General features: G+C 44.5%; 2 protein-coding genes across 2 annotated transcripts; one reads left to right on the top strand and one right to left on the bottom strand.

The window, feature by feature from the left end:
- Nucleotides 1-315: 315 nt before the first annotated feature.
- On the bottom strand, nucleotides 316-4,411 carry LSM3 (LSM3 homolog, U6 small nuclear RNA and mRNA degradation associated). The gene is made up of 4 exons (XM_065862275.2): nucleotides 4,331-4,411; nucleotides 2,467-2,577; nucleotides 1,050-1,145; nucleotides 316-717 (listed from the first exon to the last, which is right to left on the bottom strand). Exons 1-4 carry the CDS (start codon nucleotides 4,349-4,351, stop codon nucleotides 637-639), a joined length of 309 nt encoding a protein of 102 aa, XP_065718347.1. The 5' UTR covers nucleotides 4,352-4,411; the 3' UTR covers nucleotides 316-636.
- A 32-nt stretch (nucleotides 4,412-4,443) lies between these two features.
- Nucleotides 4,444-17,312, top strand: XPC (XPC complex subunit, DNA damage recognition and repair factor). The gene is made up of 16 exons (XM_065845822.2): nucleotides 4,444-4,612; nucleotides 5,764-5,959; nucleotides 6,670-6,794; nucleotides 7,598-7,721; nucleotides 8,616-8,700; nucleotides 8,988-9,145; nucleotides 9,358-9,478; nucleotides 10,121-10,210; nucleotides 10,637-11,569; nucleotides 12,025-12,185; nucleotides 13,005-13,086; nucleotides 13,538-13,672; nucleotides 14,166-14,335; nucleotides 14,633-14,726; nucleotides 15,201-15,290; nucleotides 15,963-17,312. Exons 1-16 carry the CDS (start codon nucleotides 4,510-4,512, stop codon nucleotides 16,173-16,175), a joined length of 2,880 nt encoding a protein of 959 aa, XP_065701894.1. The 5' UTR covers nucleotides 4,444-4,509; the 3' UTR covers nucleotides 16,176-17,312.
- The last annotated feature ends 614 nt before the right edge of the window (nucleotides 17,313-17,926 follow it).

The following is a 17,926-nucleotide window of genomic DNA, read 5'->3' as shown; positions in this document are numbered from 1 at the left end:
AAAGCCACAACAAAAACAACTGAAAACATTGTGGAAGATGCATAGATATACTATTTCCCTGCTACAAGGATGTGCATCAAAAATTTGAACACAGAAAAGCCATAAATTATAACACAGTAGATTAATGTAGTATTGCCCCCCACCAAACTTCAATGTGCAAGACTCAGGCATTAGTAAGGACAGAAATTGACATAAGACGCACAAAAGTTACTATTTTCTCAGATAGTGAGGCTACATACTACAACCTAATATAGCACTAGCTCTATAGAAGACCATAAGAATCACGTCTTCAACATAAAAGCATGACAAGTCAAATCTGAAAGATAAACCCAATTTATTTAAAACAAAAAATTATAACAGTGCTATTGCCAAGACTGAAAAAATTATAGACTCTTTTACTGATGTGACAAGACAGCTAATTTACAGCAGTTACATTAATTCTGAGAAAATCAGGTTGGATGTACACTGCTTCAATTGACTACATGTACTTTCTGAAAGACAAATCAGTTCCCCTTCCCTCCCTTTCCCAAAAGAACAGGCAAAAACATCCTATAAAAAACACGTACAGAATTTTGAGAGACATGATCGAAACACGAACCACTGTCCAAAAGTCTGAAACTTCCCAACTTTGTGGCTTCAACCAACCCGCAATGGGGGAGCTACAAGCACAACGCCGTCACCTCTGACAAAGAGCATCGGAATATTCCTTTTGGTAGACTATGAAGAAGGAAAGAAAAGTTTACATTTACAAAAGCGTAGTTTACAAAAAAAAAAAAAAATCTGCTAAGCAAATAACCAAATTCAATCAAAACAAAACACCAGAACCAACTCCAACAAAAATAAGCTCAAACATACAACATTCCAGCATGCGGAAGAGATCAATACAACTAACACCACAGTTTTGAATATCTTTTGTACTTCCATAACAGTTTGCCCACAATTTTTTAGACCATGGTTCAAAAAGTGGTCAGCAATAAACTACTTTAGCAATACAACAATTTAGTTTTTAAAAAAGCTTTCTACGGGGATAAATACACTCAAGTCCTTACTTTATAAATCTCTTCATAAGTTTCTTCATCAATCTCTATTGTAGTTACAGTTTCTTCCACATCACCCAAAATCATATTTAAGTGCTGATCATAAGCCTGTAGGAACGAAGTTCATTTATTATTTCTTCCAATATTCAAACACAAGCTCATTAAAATGAGAATTGTATCAAGACTTTCAGACATAATTATTTTACCTTGATTTCAACCAAAACATGCCACTATGTCAAAGTAGTATCAGTTATGATTTCAAACATAAATGCCAACAAATCAGTATTCTGCAGCATTTAAAAAAAAAAAGGAAGACCTTTATATTCACTGAAACACTCTTCCAGGAAATTGCTCTGAAGCTTCCAGTGAGAACACATGCAAGAACTCAAAGACAGACACTATTCCTTAACATTAAACCAGCTACACATTCTCTGCTCCCAGCTCAACCTCCTGGAATCAATCACCCAGGGCCAACTCAAGTGACATGAAAGCTGTAACTCATACAACACTACAAAAACTGAAAAGAAGCACGTGTTCCAACTGCCTTACAAAAAGCATGTTGCAAACTATGTGTGCCTCACTGATTTCTCCTCATCTTCGTGTTCCCAAAGGAGTTAAGGCGTGGTTAACATATGGGGCAGCTGGATCCCTTCCCCAGCACAGTACAGTACTCAGGAAAGATGACTGACTTAATAGAAAGCAAAAAAAGTCTGTCTCATCAGGAGACAGATCACTTTCAACAGAAAGTACTTTGACAAAAAAGATTCACAGATGATCCAGTCGAGTACATATCACATTGTACCCTCACAGGGTGTGCCTTAGAAGATACTTGTTTGATAACTGCAATCTCATTCTCATTTTAGTCTTAAAGAGACATCATGGTATATCGCAAGAAGACACTTGGAGTGTTATTGCTTATTTCACAGAAACAGGAGCCAAAAGCAGTGGAATGCATTGCTTGGTGTCCTTCAGGAAACAAGAAAAACAAAACACATCTCTTGAATCCCTAGAGAAACATTTAATAGCAGACTGAGTACTGAATAAATTAGATTTTGCCACCAATCGCATTACACTTTTGATAATAGAAAGGGTTCAGCTCTTGTTAATATGACCTTTAACTTACCTTCTCTAACCAATTCTGCACTTTTAACTATTAGATACAATTACTTGCACTTTTAAACTCCTAAACAATCAATGGAAGAATCATAGAGTCATTTGGGTTGGAAAGGACTTTTCAAAATCATCCAGTCCAGCCTCCCTGCAATGAGCAGGGACATCTTCAACTACTTTAGGTTGCTCAGAGCCCTGTCCAACCTGATCTTGAATGTTTCTAGGGATGAAGCATCTGTGTAGTAGATTGTCGTACATAAAAAAGGTTGGCCAGTGCTTAGCTGAATATGTATGACAGTGTTCTGAAAGTTTTACTTACATGTAGTCTGCCTCTAAGCTCTCTGTCATTCCTCATTTTGACATAGATTCGCTCATCTAGACTGAGTCTGATGAGATCAAGTGGCTCCTCTACAGTATTGGTGGTTTGTTGCTAAAAAAAAAATAAAATTAAAAAATTTATTAGTAGAGAAGAAGAATGTGAACTTCTTCATTCCTCAGTATTTGCAAGACATGGAAAACAAAACAATTAAGAACATAGATTCAAATATTACAAGTCATTCATTCACCTCCTGTTGAACCTGAGTGCAGTCAATATTATTGCTCCACATATATTCACCAGCTGCAGCAAAATGAGTTCAAAGACTTCAGTTTAGTTTGCAGCAAATCATGCTTCATGCATACTGTTGCATAAATTTCATTCCTTATCAACAACCAGCGTCCATGCTGCAGCAGAAAGCCTGATGTGCATGAAGCAGGCAGTTTATGAACCAGCACCCCACCTGTGCTCACATAGCACAGGTTAGAAACACCAAACACATGCTGCCATTTTCACCAACACACCTGTGTACACACCACCCTTCCTGCCCCCAAAACACTCCTCTCAGAGTATCATAGAAATCACTTTGGTTGGAAAATACCCTCAAGATCATGGAGTCCAACCATGACCTAACTCTAGCACTAAACCATGTCCGTGAGAACCTTGTCTAAACACCTTTCAAACCCCTCCAGGGATGGTGACTCCACCACTGCCCTGGGCAGCCTGTTCCACTGCTTCACAACCTTTTCCAGGAAGAATTTCTTCCTAATATCTAATCTGAACCTTTCGTGGCACAACTTGAGGCCATTTCCTCTTGTCCTATCACTTGCTACTTGGGAAAAGAGACCAACACCCTCCATGCTCCAACCTTGGCCACACTGTTCCTGATACAAGCCAGGATACTGGTAACACTTTTGACCACCTGGCACACACTGGCTTATGTTCAGTCACTGCTGATCAACACCCCCAACACTCCTCCTTGAGGGAGACAACACAGCAGCCACGCCAGGCCTTGGAGCAGGTCAGAAACCTGAACACACACCAGGCTGAGGTCTCTCTTTTACGATAAAGATGTACTTTCGGGATCACAGCTAAAATATAGAATCACAGAATGTCCCGAATTGGAAGGGACCCACAAGGATCATCACATCCAACTCTTGTCCCCGCACAGGACACCCCACAGGTCACATCATGTGTCTGAAGGCATTGTCCAGTCTCTTCTTGAACACTGTCAGACTTGGGGCTGTGACACCTCCCTGGGGAGCCTGTTCAGTGTCCAGCACCCTCTGGGTGAAGAACCTTTTCCTCATGTCTAGCTGACCCTTCCCTGGCACATCTGCTTGCCATTCCCTCGGGTTCTGTCATCGGTCACTAAAGAGAAGAGTCTGGCCCCTGCGCCGCCTCCTCCTTCCCTGGTGAAGAAGCTGGAGCCGCCATGAGGTTTCCTCTTAGTCTCCTCTTCTCCAAGCTGAACAAAACAAGTGACCATTTTTTCTGCATATCCCGCAGCATGCTACCTATTTCCTACGCAGTGAGGTAAAGCCGAAGATATTTTCCTCAGCAGCGCTCCTCCGGCGGTTCCTGGGGACCCGGGTCCTGCCCGCGCTCCTCACCGCCCCGGCGGCAGCACAAGCGCCAGGCCGCCCTCTGGCACCTTCACTCCACACACCAAGCGCTCCCGGCGGGGGCTGCGCCCCAGGAAGGCTGCCCGGGCGGGGGGGGGTTCCCAGCCCCAGCCAGGCGGCTGAACGCCGCCTCCAGCCGCAGAGGTTCCCCCAGGCCCCGCGGAGGGAAGGCGGGCCCGGCCGTGGCGGGAGGAGCCCCGCCGGTACCCCCCCCGCCCTGAGGAAAGCAGAGAGCCGCTCACCTGGTCTACCTCATCCGCCATCTTTCAAACCGCCTCCCGCGCTTTCCCGCGAGACTTTATGGCCCTTCCCCTTCCCCTCCGCCGGGGGCGGGACGGGGGGCGGAGAAGGGGACACGGCGGGGAGGGTAGCGAGGGGACCCGGTGCGGGGGCCGCGGTTTGCCCGCTGCCCGGGAGCGTCATGGCCAAGAAGCGCAAAGCATCGCCCCGGCCAGCGGCCGCCAGCAAGAGGCGCCCAGGGAGGCTGGGGGCGCCGCGGGACGAGCCGGAGGAGAAGGAGGAGGGTGAGCGCCATGGCGGGCCGGGCGCTGCGCCATCGCCGCGACGTGGGCCGCTCCAGGCCCCTGGTGTTCGACGGGGCCGGGCGGGCGGGTGTGAGCTCTGCACCGCGGGAGCCGCCGTGAGGGAAAGAGCCGGTGCCTCAGGCTGGAGGCGCGGAGAACTGCTCTCCACTGCGCCCGGGGGTGGGACGGTTGGCCCGCAGAAATCGGGGGTTTAAATCCGTGTGTGAAATTGGCCACAAAACGCTGTCTGGAAGCACTGACAAAGGCTGGACACCAGGCACGGAGCCGCCCGCTGAGGGCTGGTGTCACTTAGGGAGGCTGGTGTCACCTCAGCACCCCCCGCTGCGGGCTGGGCTGTCCGGGACCTGCGGGTCCCTGTCCCAGGAGAAAAAGCTCCAGAGAGCAGATTCACAGAGTTATAATTTCCTGTGAGTGGCAAGTGCAATGCTTGTTTTTCAGCTGACCCCATTGGTAAAACTATAGGAATCTTTATGTACCTCTTGAGTGTTACATTATTATAAGTATTTTCCTTACACAGGTCTCATTCAATTCATAGAATCATAGGATCATTTCAGTTGGAAGAGACCCTTGGGATCAGCAAGCCCAACCATAACGTAAACTAACACTAGCACTAAACCATATCCCTAAGAACCTCATCTAAATGCCTTTTAAACCCCTCCAGGGATGGTGACTCCACCACTGCCCTGGGCAGCATGTTCCAATGTCTGACAACCCGTTCCGTGAAGAATTTTTTCCTAATATCCAATGTAAACCTCCTTGTTACAACTTGAGGCCATTTCTTCTTTTCCTATCACTTGCTACTTGGGAGAAGAGACCAGCACCCTCCATGCTTCAACCTCCTTTGAAGCAGTTGCAGACAGCAATAGGTTTTCCCCTCAGCTCCTGTTCTCCAGGCTGAACAGCCCCAGTTCCCTCAGCCGCTCCTCATCACACTTGTGCTCCAGCCCCTCACCAGCTTTATCGCCTCCTCTGCACTCTCTCTTCTTACCTGTTTTTTCAGAAACAACTACATGCTTGACATTGTGAGTGCTCATTTCATCTGTAGCTGGCTCTAATGAAGGCTGCTTTTGATTGCCGTGGAGATGAAACTTCATCCTTTAGCATATCTTCTTTTCTTCTGTCCCATGCAGATGATTTTGTAAAAAAGAAGCCCAATATAAAGAAGAATGACTCAAAAGCTCTGACTAGGAAGAAGGGAGAAGATCGTGATACTTCAGTTTCCAACTCAGAAAATAAGCCTTCAAAACAAGGAGCAAAATCACTAATAAAAGAAAACAAGAAAATTACTATAAATAAAGGGAATGACAACAAAGAGGAAACATGCAGGTAAGTGTACTTATCATTCAAGTCTATAGGAGCTCTTTCTTCATGGTTACATGTTATTTGTTTAGTGAGCAGGTTTTTTTAGGCTGTCAATACAATTTAGTACATTTATGTCAACAGCTGATCTGAAGTAGCATCTTATTCATTGCAGAGTCAGTTGGGAGGAAGATCGTCTGTATGGGAAACAAATGTATGATGGTATCAGCACAGTATGCCCATGGAGATTGCTATAGCAAATGAATTCATAAAAAGAAATTAAACTGATTGGTCTCATTTCACTGGCCAGCCAGAGCCTTGCCTATTAGTGTAGTGAAACAGAAATAGTTCCTATTTCACTACGATTTACAGATTCAGTAAGAACAAATGATTCAGTGAACCATTTCTCCAAGGGCTCATTTGTACAACCTGTTCTCAAGGATGGGACCTTTTGTAGGTTCAGGGATCTTCCTTCCTAAATATCCTTGCAGAACCAGGACCTAAGTTTACACTGAAAAAGTGTTATTCTGTTGAACCCATGGTTATTTATGGCAAAGATGGTTTGCTTTACAGAGAAGGTGTCTGTGGTTTAATTGTCAACACTCCATCAGTTGTTACTGATGCAGAGGTCATGCTTCATTTATTTCCCTATTTTTAGTGTGTTCTTTCTCCGTTTTTCTGAAGTAAACAAGCACTTGCACTTCCTGGCGCTAAAGCCATTTTGATAATTTTAACAGTGACTCACTGAAGCCCCCTCAGAAGGAGATAAAATTCAAGAGAGAGTCCCCTGTTAAAAAAGAGATGGATGAAGAAAATACTGGTGATGATGATGAAAGCGAAGATGAATGGGAGGATGTGGAAGGTAAAAATTATATGTTTATATGTTTTAGGGAGTAAATATTTTTTTTTTTGTAATTAGATTTTTGAACCATTTCTCTGGTAAATATATATACTCTGCATACCTAAAGTGTGCTCTGTGTGCCTATCTGTATTTTTAAAAACTCATATCTCACAATGCTTCTAGAATGGTTCCAAAGCAGAAAAACCTACACAACTACTGACCTGATGGCAGTGCCTATTTGTTGGCTTATGTTAAAATTACGCTACAATGCACAAAGCACCTTCTCAGGTGTTTGTGTTGTCTGATATTGAGCAGCTAAGAATGAGTCTATTTGAAGATTTTAAACTGCAATTTCCAGGTAAAGGAGAGTGACTGTGCAACCAACTGAGCTCTTCAATTAGATGGCGATCACCAAACTGTGATAAGAATCATGGTGATCATAATCTTTGTATTTTTCCACTACAGATTTATGCATTCTAAAGTGAACAGTTGTCAGGTTTTTTCTTTGCTACTCTACAAGTACCCTTCAAATCACATCTGCTTCATTCACCTTTCTCCTGAATGAGTTTGCTTGTGACAGCCACTTGCCATTAGACTGTGCTGAGCTGATTCCTCAACAGCAAATGACTGGAATCCCATAGTTATTTGAAATAACTGAGCATACACAGTGTTATGGAAGATGCAGGAGCTGGTAATTACTGGGTACATTCTGCTTGTAGGTGGTTTGAAGAACATGAATGGGTAGGTTCTTATCGTATTGCCAGCCCTCTCTGGGGGAACTATTCCATGTTTACTTGTCACTTAGTAATATTTTCTTTTTCCAGAACTCCAGGAACCTGCCACAGATAAGTCAGAAGAAGCTGCTGTTCTTCCAGCAATGGTGCTGCCAAGCAATCCTGTCGAGATAGAGATTGAAACCCCAGAGCAGATGAAGAAAAGACAGAGGAGGTAAGAGCAGGGAAGGCAATGGAGGGCCGTTAAAAGATGCAGTTAAAATAAGTCTTTGCTATCACTGGCTTGATCTGCTCTGGGTGGAAATCTCCACTTTGTGCAGACTGTTGAGTGAGAATGGTGTGAGGTCATGGAATGGAGAACAGTTCACACACTGACAATTGTTCCAAAACTCTTCAGTTGGCGGGAATGGAGGTTTTTTAGCTTCCTTGAAAATCAAGTGTGTAAATCACTGTGCTTTAATATCCACGTTTCCAAACCAGGGACAATAATAGCTCTCTTCAAGGAGAGCTGTGGGTGAATGGCATTGTTGTATTGTAAATATCTTAACAGCTCAGGTAGAAGTTTCTTTGTTTCCATAGCTGAGGTGTGAATAGATCAAATGAACACCCTCGGCATCTGGGAGTGTTATAGCAAGGAGGGTTTGCTTTGTGTGGCAGCTGGAGGCCACCCTTCATAACAAAAAAACCAGAATATCAGTTGCCTCTAAGTTGAAAGCCTTCATCAAAGAAGAGAATACCATTTTTCTAGGAATCTGGATTACAGCTAGCTGTAATCTGAAAACCAAGCGATTCAGACAATGAACTACAAATTTAGTATGGAGCAATCCAAAGCTGTCTGGTGGGACACTGTAGGCACATTGAGTCAGGTGGAGTTTTAGGCTATCTGAATATACCCGAGATCTCAGCAATTTGGTACATGGAGTTCCCAGTTTATTAGCTATGTGCAGCCTGCATGCCAGTTCACAGAGCCAGTAACTGAACTTCTGTTAAGTGTGCACAGAAACTTCTCTGGGATGGATTCTCTTTGAGAACGGAGCCAGTTCAGGAATCTAGAAAAGCAGGTCCATAGAAAACCCACAACATCCATTTCTTCTCTAATCTCACACAGCGAAAAAAGGAAAGCCGAGTTTGAGACGTATCTTCGGAGAATAATGAAACGGTTCAGCAAGGAGGTTCGTGAGGACACACACAAGGTATTGATCACAGAGAAACCTGGCAGAGAAACAATTGAGCGTAAAGGTGTCTGAACTGATTTGTAATGAAGAAGAAACTAATTTTGATCAAATCATGTGGGGCCATGGCTAGGAATGAAGAAAAAGCTGTGGTCTGGAGAAGCCCTGTGTCGATGCTCTGTGTACTTGGGAGGCTTCACAGTTGCTTGTCTCTGTTAAAAGCAGCAGTAAAGCCTTCCTCATCTTTACCAGGGACAATAGTTCCAGCAATCTCTTGTGAACTCACTACAGGAACTTTTTTCTCTCAGGTTCACCTCTTGTGTTTATTAGCAAATGGTTTCTATCGGAACAGGATCTGCAGCCAGCCAGATCTTCATGCCATCGGTCTGTCCATCGTCCCCACGCGCTTCACAAAAGTGCCTGCACACCAAGTGAACCTTCTCCACCTTTCCAACTTGGTGAAATGGTAAAACTCTCTCTCCTAATCATGTTGTCACATAGAATGTAGAGCCAGGGTTCGGGGAGAGGGGTAAATGTAGAATAATCACCAATTTTCAGCGTTTCTTCTGATTTTAAATACAAAGGTGAGAGTCCTTTTTACAGGAGGAAAGGATAAACTGTGGTGTTTAAGAATGCAGTCACAAACACCAGCCAGTAAGTAGGTGTCTCGTATTTCAGGTTTGTTGGAACCTTCACTATCAATGCTGAGCTTTCCACGGAAAAAGGGGAGTCCCTTCAGTCGACCTTGGAGAAGCGCTTTGCCATCTATGCTGCACGAGATGAGGAAGAGTTGGTTCATGTAAGTGACTGGGAAGTGCGGGGTTGGTCGCTGGGTTTGCAGGTTGAATCGTTGCTGTCGTGCTGTCAGACCACATGCAACGTGGTGTTTGAGGGATGGATTTGGAGGAAACAAATTGATGACTTAGGTGATTTTGTGGCTTTTTCTGTTGTATTTTTACCTGAAGTCCTTCTGTGATTCAGTTCTTCAGTTTGAATTGTGCCTGACAGGAGCTTCTACCCTGTTTCCCCAAAAATAAGACTGGGTCTTATATTAATTTTTGCTGCAAAACTTACTGCTTTTTTACATGTATAGCTGCCTGGACACTATTCAAATTGACTTCTTCAATGAACTGTAACTAGGGCTTATTTTGGAGTGTGGCTTGTATTTCAAGCATCCTCAAAAATCCTGAAAAAACATGCTAGGGCTTATTTTTGGGGTAAGTCTTATTTTTGGGGCAACAGGGTAGTTCTGGTTAGTGTCACTGCACGCTCTGTGTTCTGCTGTGCCTTGCTGTGGAAAGGCAGAGGTGTCACCTCTGGGACAGGAGGAAAAGACAGAGCAAGCAGTTATTTGCTATAGAACCCATCTTGTAAGAGTTTTAAGATTCTTTTTCATATACCTTAAGAAGAAGTTAAAAACGCTTTGTATTTTCTTTTGCAGATATTTTTAATCATTCTGCGAGCATTACAGCTGCTATGTCGCCTCGTGCTGTCTTTTCAGCCTATTCCTCTCAAGGAGACAAGCGCAAAGGTATTTTTGGTTGAGTGTGTGGAATAAGGAATAGGTTACTGGTTTAGAGAGTAGGATTGAAAAACTTTCTGGCTGTTGCAGCTTGAGGTGAATTGCTTACTGCGTGAACCAGGGTGATGACTGTTCTGACTGTAACACACAAGACAGAAACCCTTAACTTTTAGGTTTCTCCTTAAAAAGGTGTTTCAGCAAAGACTTCTTATGCTTCAGTGGTTTTACGTTTCTTTAAAACTTAGATAGTGAACACTTGGCTGCTCGAGTACAACTCTCTTCAGCCATTTACCTGAAGCTTTCAAGTCCCCAAGACATGCAGACTGACCATGCTTGCCAACCTTTGGTCTACACATACCTCGTGCTGATTCCAGTCTTTCTTTTAACATATTCTTAGCTGTGGTAAGAAAAGTGACGTAGCCTTTTTCTTTGCAGGGAAAAAGCTCATCCAACAGGCAGTCTCTCAGCAGTACCTCTGAGGGTAAGAAGAGCTCTGCCACAACACCCAAGGCCGTGGCAAAAAAACACCCCTGCAGAAAAGCCGAATGGGAGGAAGAATCCTCAGAGAGTGAAGAAGACAACAAGGAGCCAAAGACACACAAAACTGCTCAGACCAAAAGGACGCACAAGTCAAAGCTGACTACAGGAAGCCAGAAACAGAAGGAGTCTAGTAACAGGGAAAGCAGTTTAGCAGAAAAAGATGTGCCGGTCCAGCCCAAGAATGATCGCCGGAGACGAGTGGCCTCCAAAGTGTGTTACAAAGAAGAGAGTGGAAGTGATGAGGGCAGCGGTTCGGACTTTGAGGTTTCAGAGGAGGAGAGTGAGGTCTCTGATGAGGATTTTGAAACTGTCTCTAAAAGACCGAGGAGCTCACTGGGCTCCCAGAAGTCAAAGGTAACGGTTATAAAAAGGCCAAAAACTGAGACTTCAGAATCAAGGCTATCCAAAAATTCACATGGAGCTGATCCTAAGCCAGCGGAAAGTACAGCTCCGCCCGTGCCTCACACGCAGAAAAAGAGAAACAAAATAATTTCTAGTGATGAGGATGATGGACAGCAGGAGGTAAGGAAGACGGGCACAGACCAGTGGCTGGAGGTTTTCCTTGAATGCGAGGACAAGTGGGTGTGTGTAGACTGTGTTCGCGGGAATGTTGGGCAGCCCCAGCTGTGCTTCACGTACGCCACAAAGCCGCTTTTCTATATCGTGGGGTTCGACAATGATGGGAGCGTGAGGGATGTGACGCAAAGATATGACCCCGTGTGGATGACGGCAACGAGGAAAAGTCGTGTGGACCCTGAGTGGTGGGAGGAGACGCTGCAGCCCTATAGAAGTCCCTACGTGGAAAGAGACAAGAAGGAGGAAAATGAGGTAAATGGTGATGGGTTTTTCAGGACATTTAGTGCCAGGAGTCCAGTCCTTGGATTCTCATTCAGGCAAACATCTTTCCATGAGGAAGGAAATTTGTCTTTGAGCTTGAAATGTTCAGATTGAGCATGTTTTAAAGGGAATATACAATGTTAGATTAAAATAATACTGCATGGAGGCTGTTCAGAGAAAACTGGGTAGCAAAAGTACCAAAGAGCCCATGCCGGAAGCTTGCTAGTGTGGTTTCTGTGCAGTTTAGCATTCTCAGAGAGTCTTTAAAAGGCGTAGAACGGAGTACACGTGTAAGTACTTATTTGCAACAAGAATGCTTTGGTCTGTTGTCTCATGTAAGTTTCTGGTGTTCTTTTCTTTGATCCAAACTGTAATCATTCTTATTTTATTACAAAGGGTAGTGCAAGAGAGTTGTGAAATCACTCTTCTTTGTGTCATTCCTACAGTTTCAAGTTAAGCTTCAAGATCAGCCTCTACCAACAGCAATTGGAGAGTACAAAAACCACCCTCTGTACGCGCTGAAGAGGCACCTCCTGAAATACCAGGCCATCTATCCCGAGTCGGCTGCTGTCCTGGGGTACTGCAGGGGGGAGGCCGTCTACTCCAGGTGAGTGCTGCACATGTTGTCCTGTGTAACTCTGATCTTTGTAGCAAATTTAAGAGCTGGTTTGTGAATCATAGCATGGCCAGCAGGACTAGAGAAGTGATTGTGCCACTGTACTCAGCACAGGTGAGACCCCCACCTTGAATCCTGTGTTCGGTTTTGGGCCCCTCATCATAAGAAGGACATTGAGGTACTAGAGGGAGTGCAGAGGAGGCGATAAAGCTGGTGAGGGGCTGGAGCACAAGTGTGATGAGGAGCGGCTGAGGGAACTGGGGCTGTTCAGCCTGGAGAACAGGAGCTGAGGGGAGAACTTCTCACTGTCTGCAACTGCCTGAAAGGAGGTTGGAGCATGGAGGGTGTTGGTCTCTTCTCTCAAGTAGCAAGTGATAGGACAAGTTGTAACGGGGAGGTTCAGATTGGATATTAGGAAAAAATTCTTCCCAGAAAGGGTTGTCAGACATTGGAACAGGCTGCCCAGGACAGTGGTGGAGTCACCATCCCTGGAGGGGTTTAAAAGGCATTTAGACGAGGTTCTTAGGGACATGGTTTAGTGCCAGAGTTAGGTTATGGTTGGACTGGATGATCCTGAGGGTCTCTTCCAATGGAAATGATTCTATGATTCTGTTCTGTGATTCTAAGATCACGATGGTAACAGCAGTGGGCTCGGCCATGTGCAGAGACAGGGTGAGGCATTTAGCTGCTTAGGTAGCACTTGTGTATCACTTAGAGCTTTTTTTACAATTCCTAGTGTGCAAAACAGTTAGGAAACCTCTTACGGAGACACTTCAAAACTCCTATGCTCCTCCTTTCTGGCCTTTTCAGAGACTGTGTACACACGCTGCACTCCAGGGACACGTGGCTGAAGCAAGCCCGGGTGGTGAGGATCGGAGAAGCACCTTACAAAGTAAGAGGGTTTGACTTCCTTCTGTGCAACATGTCTGCCCTCTAAAGTTCAAGCTCAATTCTGGCTTGGTTTTTGCCTTCTCTGTCAGCAAATGAAGATTTCTTGCTTGCATGGTTTGTGGTAGCTGCGTCATGAATCTGTCCACCTACTGTGCCTGTAGTTCCTACATGTTACCCAAAGCCCAGCTATCTTTTCTTCCCACTGCAATGGTATCTAGCAGAACCTCACCCTTTTCATCCTCTTCAAAGGCATCCTAGCGTTTTAGATGAACTGCAGGATCTGGCTGTCTGGATGCAGGTGTTGTGGATTATCATTTATAAACAGTGGATACTGAAGCTAGAAAACAGGCATTTCTTCCCGCCCAGAGCCTTCTCCTTTGATGTCCTAAGAAAGTCTGAAATCGCTGGCAGCTTGTGCTGGTGTTACAGCCTTGGGCGTTGTGTTTGCACAGATGGTGAAAGGATTTTCCAACCAGGCGAGGAAGGCGCGCCTGGCGGAGCCTGCAAACCGGGACAAAGAGGACCTGGCGCTGTTCGGTCGCTGGCAGACAGAGGAGTATCAGCCACCTATAGCAGTGGATGGAAAGGTACCTGGGAAGGCAGAGGCCTGGAAGTGTTTGTTTGTGTGGAGCTGTGGGCTTTATTTTTCCACAAGTTGCACGTTTCAGAGGTGAGATCAGTCAATAACATCTGGATTCAGGATTAAGACTTCTGAGGTAACTCTACCCAGGGAGAAATGGTCAAAACTACACCGAGGCCTTTCTTTACTGAATACAAGTAATGCGTGCTGGCAGTGCAGACTGCTGACTGTGTAATTTTGTTGATCTAATTTGCCTACGCTATGTTTGTTTTGCTAATTCTCTGCATTACAGCCTGAGTAACAAGGCCAGGGCAGGGAACATAACTAGGAGATAACCACGCAGCTATAATCTCGGCTTGTGCCTGGTTGTGTGAATATTGAATAATAGAGCGGAATGTAGCAGGTCAGAAGGAAAGGAGAGTCCCTGAGCTGCAGCAGGGATTTTCACCCCTCCCAGAGTGAGGATTGTCACTATTTCTCTTCAATTTTTACAATAACAGGTTCCTCGGAATGAATACGGAAACGTCTATCTCTTCCTGCCATCCATGTTACCCATTGGCTGTGTGCAGCTGAGACTCCCAAACCTGAACAGATTGGCGCGGAAGCTGGACATCGACTGCGCTCAGGCCATCACGGGGTTTGATTTCCACGGCGGCTACTCACACCCAGTGTATGTAAAGCCACTTTGCTGCAGCTGATAGATTTTGGTGTCCCGCAGAAGCTGTACACCCTGTGTTAAGGAGTTCATGTCCTCTTCTGTGCTGGTAGCAGTGAAGTCGGTGGCCCTGGCACACAGAAGGGACTTTAAATGTGGGGAGGATCAGTGGTGAGTTACACATGCAGATCCCATGAGGCAGACAGATGGTTCTCTGAATAACCAGTAGTTTTGGTTTGGCTGGGTCAGCAGGCATTTGCTCCCTTTCTTTTTCTTCTAGTAGCTGACAGAGGATTGTGTTCTCCTTCCTAGTACCGACGGCTACGTTGTCTGTGAGGAGTATAAGGACATCCTCCTCGCTGCCTGGGAGAACGAACAAGCAGAAATGGAAAAGAAAGAGAAGGAGGTGATTTCTTATCTTCCTCATGGTGAAATTCACTAAGTAAATGTGGACAGTCAAACAAGGGTGAGCTGTGTAAGGAACAGACATGGAATTCTGTGACCCAGGGGCTACTGGCATCCCCCAAATGCCCCGTTGTGGGCTTGCTGTCCAGACTGCAGGGTCTGCAATGGGGTGTACACTGGGAAACAAAAATAAGGATGCACATATGACGTTAGACTTTTGGAAGTGGTTCTGATGTCGTTTACACGGTTGGGGTGCACATTAGAAAGTGACAGTAATTAGCGTATTTAGCAGATAATTGGATACCAACATATTTTAAGAGTCCTGTTGGCCTATTATCTTTTAACGTGACACATTGAAGTTAGCGTGAGGTTTTTTTTAATGGCAGTTTAAAATCTTTAATCTTGCGTTTTCCATGGGCATAAATACATTGAGCCTTCCAACAGTCAACTCTATTTCAATAACAATCCCACACAGAAACGTGTAAAAAGGGCCCTGGGGAACTGGAAGCTGCTGACAAAAGGACTTCTCATCAGAGAGCGACTGAAGCAGCGCTACTCCCTCAAGGTATTCTGCATTTCTAGTAGTGATTTCTTTTTCAGGATGAGATTTCTCTATCAAGAGGTTGTTTTGGGGGTATTTTTCCAGTCTTTCCAATGTGTTTTGTTTCCAGTTCTTTGTGTAGAACTTTCAGAGCGTAGTTGCTCAAAGAATCATCTTTCCTGTTGTATCCGTGTGACTAGCAACTGGTAAAAAAAATACACCAAAAATTTGATGTGCTCACGTCCATGAAAGATTCATTATCGCTTACCAAGAGATTGGAGTTTCCTAAAGCATCGTTTTTTTGGTGTCATTTTCTGTTTTGACACACCCCGTTCCTAGATTTATTCTTCCAAACCAAGCAAGTAGCTGACAGAATGAAAGGGGCTGCTTTTTGTTACGAAGCCACATGTTTAGATCTTAATCTTTTCCCCATTGGGAAAGGTGGAAGGTGTGATCTCTTTAAAGCAGGTTTATTTTTATTCTTCTGCAGCCAAAAATATTTTGCTGGTGTTGAAAGAACGTTCGACATCCAGGAATAGAACTGCATCACTCTGGGGGAGAGCCCAGAGCAGAGCAGCCAACTCCAGTAACGTCACCAAGTGTCGCTGTGATGGAAGACGAGCCCTTTAGGAAGGGGCAGTTATAGGTGATTTCTAGAGCAACTTTTTGACTTTTGGGCCTGTTTTTTTTTTTCAGACGGAGCCATCAGCACCTGAGGCAGAGAAAGGAGCGGGATTCTCTTCTGATGAAGAAGAAGGTCCAAGTTCAGAGACTGCAGTAGGGAACACGGCCATTTATTGGCCCCAAAATCGCCAGTTAGAGAAAACGAAAGAAAACAACGCAACCAGAAAAAGCAAGCGGGAAAAGAAAGGAGAAGCAGCACAGTTGTTCCCTTTTGAGAAACTGTGATCAGAACAAGTGTTTCTTTGCCGTTTCCAGATGCAAGAACAATAGTCACAACAAAGTATCCTTTGCTAGTTAAGGACTTAATCTTGCACTGAGCTTGTGTTTCTGTGCTGTCAGGGTCCGACCTAATTCAGTATCAAGAGTTTCTTTGGCTATCACAGGACATGAGGTTCACCCCTTTCCCCTGGGCTTGGAAGCAGATGTGCAGTTGGACCTTCTCAGAACATCACTTTGTGCTGCTGGGGTTTTTTGCTCGTCTGTGTTGCTCAGCACTAATAATTCTGGGTTTTGAGCCATTCCTTTCTCTAGCACTGTCCTTGCCCATTTTCCTCCTTGCCCAGAACCAAGGAATGGAGCTGCTGTTGAACAGCCTGTGGTGAGCTGGCCAGAGGACGACTGGCACGCTCTTTATTCAGATCTTTGCCAAATCGGTGAAGCCGAGTTCTGCTCTTACTGTCTCGCAATCACAGTGAGACAAAATACTTCCCTTCAGGTGTAAAAAAGGATACAACCAAGATTTGGGGGAATCTGAACGTTTACTTTTCGAATCCCTGCCTGTTGTGATAACTCTGGTTGGGGTTTTCAGCCTTTTCTCCCTTTACTTCCAGAAATCTTGTGTATTATTAGAAGAGCGAAGCCCCATCCCCTTTTCAACCTTAAGGTGAAATATGCCTTCAATAATTTGAATATATGCATATTTGTTTCAGTTTTGTTTTATCAAGACTATGTGGATATGTTCTGGGGCAAAAACCACTTGAAACTGGCTGAGCGTCATCTGAAACAAAATGACTGAAACCAGAGAGCTCTTGGAAACGTTATTCAGTAATTAAATGTTAAGAGAGGAATGTTACATCCACACAAGCTTTTCCTGCAGTTTTTTACATAGAAATGCTGCTCGCTCTTTTGTAGTATTTTTATAATTAAATAATTTTATAATATAAGTAAATTACACTGACACTGTCTCTTTAAAAAGAGGGGAATACAGTCCAGTCATTGCTGGACATTGTCCCAGAGAAAGATGGAAATGCAAGAAAATGGCTTACATTTAATTTTGTGCAGAAAAAAAAGTCTATTTTTGTACTGTATTTGTAGAACAAAATAAAGTATGGAAGAAAGAGAATGTTTTCTGTTCCACCACAGTCCAACCTGCTCATTCTTCTGTGTGCCTGGAAGGGACAGGAGTCACAAAGCCCAGGGCTGGCCGCTTGCGAATTGGATTGATGTCAAGGGTTTTCATTCGGAGTTTTTAGTCTTTGTTACCAAATTCTAAACAAAAGCAACGTAAGATGTAGCTTAGGGGAGTAGATATGCCCTGTATATAGCGCTTCAGGAAAAATTGAGGCAGCAAGTTCTCGTCTAAGTACACAGGGGGTGAGTAAATATGTTTTAAGGGAGATGATGATGGACAGATCAGGTACACGTTCTGTCCGATTTTGGTCAGGAAGCAAGAGAAATAACGGTTTCACTTGTTGCTATAGAAACCTTGTCTGTGTATGTGCAATGAAACGGAGCTTTGGCTCCACCAGCACACCCGGCCTGGGCAACACAAAGTTCTTGTCCATGAAAAGAATCCTATTTGATTTTGCATCGGTCCTATGCACACAGTGGTCTGTAAAGATTAAAGTATTTTAAGCTGTTGGATGCACAGGTGAAGCCCCAGTCTCTTTAAAAATACAAGAGGCTGTATCCAGTCAGGCTGAACAGTCATAGTTTTCAAATAACTTTATGGAAGGAAGTTATTGTCACTTCAGTAG

This window comes from Patagioenas fasciata, chromosome 10, assembly GCF_037038585.1.
Source record: "Patagioenas fasciata isolate bPatFas1 chromosome 10, bPatFas1.hap1, whole genome shotgun sequence".
Classification (NCBI taxonomy): Eukaryota; Metazoa; Chordata; class Aves; order Columbiformes; family Columbidae; genus Patagioenas; species Patagioenas fasciata.
Note: the sequence above shows the minus strand (reverse complement) of the source record. Positions and strands in the feature narration are given on the sequence as shown.